Source organism: Strongylocentrotus purpuratus, unplaced genomic scaffold, assembly GCF_000002235.5.
Source record: "Strongylocentrotus purpuratus isolate Spur 01 unplaced genomic scaffold, Spur_5.0 spur5_scaffold_7, whole genome shotgun sequence".
Lineage (NCBI taxonomy): Eukaryota > Metazoa > Echinodermata > Echinoidea > Camarodonta > Strongylocentrotidae > Strongylocentrotus > Strongylocentrotus purpuratus.
In genome coordinates, this window is record NW_022145613.1 from 1,721,982 (window position 1) to 1,729,454 (window position 7,473).

The window sequence follows — 7,473 nt, forward strand, 5'->3', positions numbered from 1 at the left end:
TTCTTTGCTTAAGAAATTAAACTTGTGCTAATAAGAACTTACAATTTCGTCCCTTTCTTTGTTTGTTTGTTGTTGTTTTTTTTCCAAAAAACAATTTAAAAATTCTATCACATTTGTTTTTCATTTGAATGCGAATTGTTTGCTTATTTATCTAAATGTTTTGATCAGACTTCAGTTATCATCTTGCTTTATAATGCAATAAACTTAATTAATAAACAAAACATGACATATTCAATATGTCTCTTTAAATCTAACTACTCAAAACCTTGTAAACATTGTTAAAGAAAGCAAAAGACAACAATTATTTGAATTATCTCCAACCATATCAATATTTTACATATCGTATCTCTCTGGTTTCTTAATAGTACGACCTGATCTGGTGGTGTATGGTTGGTGGTGATTCGATGGTGTGTCTGGTTTGCTTTGTGTTTGTTCTGTTTGTGCATTCTGCTGGTCGTGTACATCATTATGTCTATCACTAGCATGTTGACGGTTTTGTTCCATGCTGTCCCTCTCTTGGGTTGGTTTGATGTGCCTACGATTTCGTCGCAGAGTGTAACCTGATGATGTCTCTACTTCATATGACCTTGGTTCTGGTCTCCTGTTTGTGATCTTTCCTCTGTCCCATCTACCAGTCTCTTGATTTTGGATTCTGACTTCTTGTCCTTTGTGTAGTGGGGGAAGGTTGGTAGCGTGCTTGTCGTCAAAGTATTTCTTCTGGTCATCCTGCCTGGTCTGCAGTCTCTGGTAGATGTCATCCTTTTGGGGTGACTGGTTCCGAATTCTGGTCGGTATGTTGGTTTGGATCTTCCTCCCCAGTAACAGCTCTGCTGGAGATGGTAGATGGCTGTCCAATGGAGTGGCTCTCAGGCATTGCAATGCCTTGTTGACGCCTATGTTATCTCTCTTAGCTTTCTTCATGGTGTTCTTGACAGTTTGTACTTGCCTCTCTATAAATCCATTGGATTGTGGATATCTCGGGCTTGAGGTTACATGTTGGAAATTCCAGTCTCTGGCAAACTCTACGAATATGGCACTATTGTATTGAGGTCCATTGTCGCTCATTAGTCTCTCGGGGGTTCCTTGTTCAGAGAAGATTTCCTTAAGCAGTCTGATGACAGCACTACTTGTTGCTTGCTGTGGTAACTGCTTTACAATCGGATACTTTGAGTATACGTCAGCAACAAGAAGGTACTCTCTTCCATCAAGTGTGAAGAGGTCAGTTGTGACAAATTGCCAAGGTCTGACAGGAATTTCATGTGGCTGCAGAGTCTCTGATGGCAGGGAGTTCCCATATTCTTGACATACAGAACATTTCCGTACCATCATCTCGATCTCCTGATTTATGCCATTCCAGAAGATACAGCTCTTTGCTCTCAGTTGGCATTTGATGATGCCTTGATGTCCCTCATGTAGCTTGTTCAGGTATTCCTTTGTCAGGCATTTGGGGATGACAATTCTTGAACCTTTCAGGATAATCCCGTCTTCAATGGACATCTCGTCCCTGTATGGCCAGTATTTGATCAGGCTTTTGTCAAGTTTACGCCTTTCTTCTGGCCATCCCTCTAGGATTACATCTCTCAGGATGCAAAGTTCACAGTCCTCTGATGTTGCGGTGCGGATCTCCAGTAGCTTCTTGTCTGAGAACATTACAAAGTCAACTTTCATGTGCATTTCAGGAGACTCAGGAGGCAGAGGATTGAGTCTTGACATGGCATCAGACAGAAGCATCTCCTTTCCAGGTTTATATTTCACTGTCATGTCATACCCTTGGAGTCTGAGCAGTAGTCTTTGTAGTCTTGGGGGTGCAGCTCCAAGGTTCTTGAGAGTGATCATCTCTAGTGGTTTGTGATCTGAGAGGATAGTGAAACTTCTGCCGAAGACGAACGTGTGAAACTTTTCACATGCGTAGACAACTGCTAGCATCTCTCTCTCAATGTTAGCGTATCGCTGCTCGGTGTCTGTGAGGGACTTTGAGGCAAACGCTATTGGTCTCCCTTCCTGTGTGAGGGCTGCTCCAACGCCTTTCATCGATGCATCTACTTCTAGGACAACAGGTTTCTTTGGATCAAAGTAAGCAAGTGTGGTCTCCTTGCAGATCATATCTTTGATGGTCTCAAACACCTTCTGATGTGATTCAGTCCAGCTATATATCACATCTTTCTTCACAAGTTCCCGAAGTGGTGCAGTCAGTGAGGCAAGTCTTGGAATGAATGGCGACATGTAGGTCACAATGCCTAGGAACTCTCGGAGTTCTGTCACGTTCTGTGGTGCGTTCAGGGCTGATATGGCTGCTGTCTTCTGTGGGTCTGGTTGCACTCCATCTTTGCTGAAGACAAGGCCATAGAATCTCACTCGGTCTTGCTTGATGTGGCATTTGTTCCAGTTCAGGACGAGTCCATGCTCCTTTGCGACGCGCATCAGATTGTGTAAGTTGGCGTCATGTTCCACTGCCGTCTTTCCTACGACTGCTATGTCATCGGCCATTCCTATGACTCCAGGACATTTCTCTAGTATTTGATTCATTCGTTGCTGGAACACGTCCTGAGAAACACACAAGCCAAAAGGTAGTCTTTTGAAACGGTAACGACCAAAGGGACTATTGAAGGTCGTCAAATGGCTTGATTCTTCATCTAGCTGTATAGCCCAATATCCATGTCTGGCATCCAGGGTACTGAACACTGTTGCTCCTTCAAACTGGTGTCGGACTTCTTCAATGGTTGGCATCGGCATATGGCTTCTCTTGATTGCCTTATTTAAGTCTTTTGGGTCAAGGCAAATTCTCCATCTTCCATTGGGCTTCTGGGTGTATGCCAAGCTTGATACCCAATCTGTTGGCTTAGTGACACTTTCTATCACTTCAAGACTCTCCATCTCATCAAGTTCTTTCTTGATGTCATCCTTTATGCCTATCGGGCATCGTCGAACTGCATGTATCACAGGAGCCGCATCTTTGTCGATCACGATGTGGTATTTCCCATCAAATTTTCCGATTCCATCAAATCTATCGGGATACAAAGTCTTCAAATGCTCTCTATCTTTGATGGGACTATCATGGCTCTCCATCAGACTGCAATTCAAGACTACTAATCCTAGATCCAGGCACAACTCAAGTCCAAGGATGGCCGGTCTTTGAGTCTTCACCACAAAGAATTCTCCATTTGCTTGTCTGTCCTGGTGGTTACAGCTTAGCGTATGTAGGCCTACTTGTGGAATAACACTCTTTTCACCATAGCCTGTTATCGTTATCGGTGACTTTCTTAGCTTTCCTGTGATAGGTTCCCCATTAGAGTCCACGCGATCAGGGTACATCTTCTGATAAATGCGTAATGGAAGAATGTTCCCTTCAGATCCTGTGTCAACTTTGGCTTTTAGGGTTGCTGGTCCTCTTCCGATCTCAACTCCGATCACAGCGAAGGCTTCGTTCTTTCTGATCTGGTCTACACAGATGGTCTCAAACCGCATGTCGTCAGTTTCTTCTGTTTCTTCCTCTTCTTTCATCTCATGGAGTCTCTTTGATCTCTGTGCTTGCGACCTTTTCGGATATGTCTTTGTAGCTTCTTGTTTCCTTTGCCACTGCTGTTTAGATTCTTGTTCCTGTTTCTTCAGTCGGCAGCATTTCTCCCAGTGATTCATTTTATCACAGTTTCTGCATTTGGTGCCATAAGCAGGGCACTTCCTCGGTGGATGGTTCAGTCCACAGAATGAGCACTGTTTCTTCCTTTGGATATGTTGCTTCGTCATATCAACGTTGACGGCTTGACCATGAAGGAGTCTCATATCCGCCTCAGTTGCCTCCTGGGTTCTGGCGATGTCCAAAGCTGTATTTAACGTCAGTTTCTCATCCTTGGCCAACAATGTTTGCTGTACCTTCTTGCTTGAGGTGCCAATGACGATCTGTTCTATGAGGCGACCTTCAAGTTCAATGTCCGCAAACTTGCATTTTTGTGCTTGTATTTTGCATCTGGCCATGAAGTCGTCTATGGCTTCGGCTGGTTCCTGTGCCAATTTCTGCAGCTGAAATCTTGCCAGACGGAAATTGGTCTTTGGTTCGAAATGTTTTATGAAAGCTTCGAAGACCTCAGCTGGGGTCTTGAAGTCCTTTCCCCAGGATTTGTGAATCCTGATACCCTCTTGACCCAGCCACAACAGGATGTATGTACATTTCTCTTGGTCAGCCTTCTTGTTAAGCGGCCCTGAAAATATCAACTCACAATAGTATTGAAAATTTCTAAATTCAGTCGGCAAATCTTTGGATGCCCAATCCATGCAGGGAGGGTTGATTCCTGTCATCTCTCCCATGTTGTTTGTTTGTGTGTGTGACTTTGTAACAGCCAATAAAATCTAATATAGCCTAGAAGTCTAAGTCACATAAAAAAAAAACTACTACTAGTCATATTCAGCCTTATACATAAAGGAGTAAGGTCATATAGTGTGCCTTATCCTAATATACAAATAGGAGTAGGGTTACATTAAAATTCACACCCTATCCTGTGTTATCAATACTGCAATGAGACAAAATATCTATGCATTCGTTATACTGCATCGCAACAAACATCATCAATAATACAATTCCAAAGCAATTTATTCCTTTGCCAGTCCAACTCTTCCATGTCTCTATTAAATATAAGCCGGTCCTTCAATACTATCCATGGATTTACTCACATTAAATGATCCTGGTCAGGTTGGTGATTCAACTATTCTATTCAAACATGTGCAAATAATGAATTCAGCAAAGCGTCCATTATTTCAAAATGTTGAATCTTGATTAAAATCTAGTGTCTCTCAGTTCAAGTTCATATCTTATTCCACGGAGATCTGTATTCCCAGGTTTCACTCTCATATAGGTCTATAGTATGTAGGTGTCGATCGAGGTGTCCAGCTCCAGCGACGTCGTCGATCCTCCCAATGAGCTCCGAGTCCGTGTGGCTCAGTTCCAAACCAAAATGCAGGGCTGGGAGTATAGCGCCCTAGCTGTACTGTACTGTTCCCGGTCCCGGTCGAGCCTCTAGGCTCTGCTCCTGACGAGCCTCTAGGCTCTGCTCCTGACGAGCCTCTAGGCTCTGCTCCTGGCGAGCCTCTAGGCTCTGGTTCTGCCTCCGCATCAAGCTGGTCCTACGCAAATAGGCTAATCACTTCTCGATCAGTGCTGTGCTGTGCTATCGGACGGTAGGCTCACTCGGTCTCAGTTCGTATGGGGTTTAAAATCTCATATTTGCGACTCACCAAATAATCAGTGTCGTGTTCTGCAGTACTCAAACGTCCCTCAAATATATCGCTGACCTGTTCAGAGCTTCACCTTTCTCAGTTCAAAATTCATCTCAGCGGAATATCAGTCCAAAATCGTTGTAGAGGAAAACTAACTTGCTCAAATCGCGAAGTTTCCGTCATTCACAATGTAAACAATCGACTCACACTGTTCCGTTCGAAATTCCTCCGCGGTTAGCGCGCGTAATTTTTCGAACGTGCTAGTCAGTTCCATACCGCATATACACACGAGCCAAATTAGCACAGGGGGTCGATGCGCGTAAACGAAATCCCAACCTAGGCCTGGCCGGTAAACGGTGCTTAAATTGTCCATAAAATCCAAATCCGGGCTCCACCTGCACTCAAAATGGTCTAGCAAAGTCCTGGCACCGCTGCCACCATGTAAAGTGTTGTACACTAATTATGATTTATAATAAGAGTCTTCTTGAGGCTGGATTTTGTAGAACTCAAATATGAACAACTTGTTGTATTTATTAGATGTATGTGAAGCCGCATTACAATCTGCGGTAGCAATAATCATGGGCATATGATATAGGTCATTTGTTGAACATATACATGTAGATATAAAATGATATCATATCACACCGAGTGTGGGTAATTCTTATTATATTCCACATACTAAGAATCTTGCTCTACGATTGGTCATAAGTAAATCACGTGATCAAAGATAGTTCGCCCATCATTGATGGGAGAAGCAAAAAGTTCGTTGCCCTTTGTAGATAGTACTACTATCTACAAAGGGCAACGCACTTTTACTGAAGATAGAGGTACTATCTACAAAGGGCAACGCACTTTCACTGAAGATTATCCAAAAGCGCACTAAAATAGGCGTAATTAAGCGCGCATTACCAATAAGCGCAATTAAAGCAAACACATGCGCGCACCGTACCCTCATGGGTTGGTTAAACTTTTAACCTTTGAATTTGGGCCTGGTGTCTTTCATGTAGATGCATACTACACGTCCTTTTCTTGTTGTAGTTATATTGTTTTTTAGATGTGGAATATAAAGCAAATAATCACCTTTGGTTTCAGGCGATGGCAAACTATCACTTCCTCGTCGATCAGAATGTATACGCTATCTTTCCTCAGCTTCGCTTCGGAAAGATAGCTACATCCAGATCGCCTCGGAAGTGATAGTTTGTCCCATCACCTTCACCAACGGTAGTTATTTGCTTACTTATGCCCGAACAAAATGCTGTGTATTATTTGTTTTTTTTATAATTATGACGTGGATCCTTATTTGATAAATCACCCTCATTTCAAAGTCAATACATTACTATTACTAATTCTAGGTCAACATCTATGATTGATTTAGATCTAGATCTAATTTATTTCTAGTTTTTTTTAATAAATGTGTTGATCTTACTTTCTTAGTCTTACCTTTAATCATGACAACAGGATCATCCATCATAAACTTGTAAATCAATGGCTATGCAACACGCCAACAGGTCATAGAAAAACTTGAAATTGAAACTCCAACTTGAACAATGAACATCTAGTCTACGTAGAACTTGAAGTACTAGGACCCGAACCAGTCCTAACCAACAAAGTGCAACTTCCAAACAGTCTAGTCAAACTCAAAGCCAAACATGTAGATCTAGGCCTACACAAAGTCTTGTCCTGAACATTAGGACTAGGTCTATTAATGTTCACCACACATAACACAATCGTGGATTTGAAAAGTATTGAAGTCGTTGAGGTCGTGGTGTACCTTTTCCTGCGAAAGCGACAAAGAAAGTAGTTGATGGGAATTCACAGGAACATCTACATTATCTGAGTCACGATCCGGAACTACTACTATTTCAAGCGGCTGTCTGGTCGTGTGCATGGAATAGGCGCGATTAGGCCTGCTTGGACCTGGTCCAGGACCAGGATCTGGAACCGATTGAGTTGCACTAGGCAAAGTGATGTTTCTTTTCTCTTAGAGATGACTTCCAAGATGTGAGGACATTTGTTTCTTCCGCTCGTGGCTAGTGTTACAGTCATTCTTGAGTGACTGCTTACTGTGGTGACTACTCACTGAATGAATGTTTCGAGATTCGAAACCGGCTCTATCCATAGTCGTGATGTATGTTGCTCATAATCAGTGGTTTGTATACACTTTTGAGCATCCAGCTTTCTGGGAAATTCGTTTCATCTTATTTCCCATAGTGTTTTTTGCCAACTGGAACATTGCAGTACCAGTTGTCACCATCTTCTGGTTTC

General features: G+C 42.6%; 1 protein-coding gene across 1 annotated transcript; it reads right to left on the reverse strand.

Annotated features, from left to right (window-relative positions):
- Positions 1 to 333: 333 nt before the first annotated feature.
- On the reverse strand, positions 334 to 6,676 carry LOC115919765 (uncharacterized protein K02A2.6-like). Its single transcript, XM_030973920.1, has 2 exons — positions 6,649 to 6,676; positions 334 to 4,196 (listed from the first exon to the last, which is right to left on the reverse strand). The coding sequence occupies exons 1-2, from the start codon at positions 6,674 to 6,676 to the stop codon at positions 334 to 336; spliced, it is 3,891 nt and encodes a 1,296-aa protein (XP_030829780.1).
- Positions 6,677 to 7,473: the final 797 nt, after the last annotated feature.

Bases quoted from the DNA above. Each gene is read 5' to 3' on its own strand.
- LOC115919765 (XM_030973920.1), bottom strand. From the start codon at position 6,676: ATGGATGATCCTGTTGTCATGATTAAAG. The intron at 4,197-6,648 runs GTAAGACTAAGA...TGATATTTTCAG, and splicing joins TCCTGTTGTCATGATTAAAG to GGCCGCTTAACAAGAAGGCT.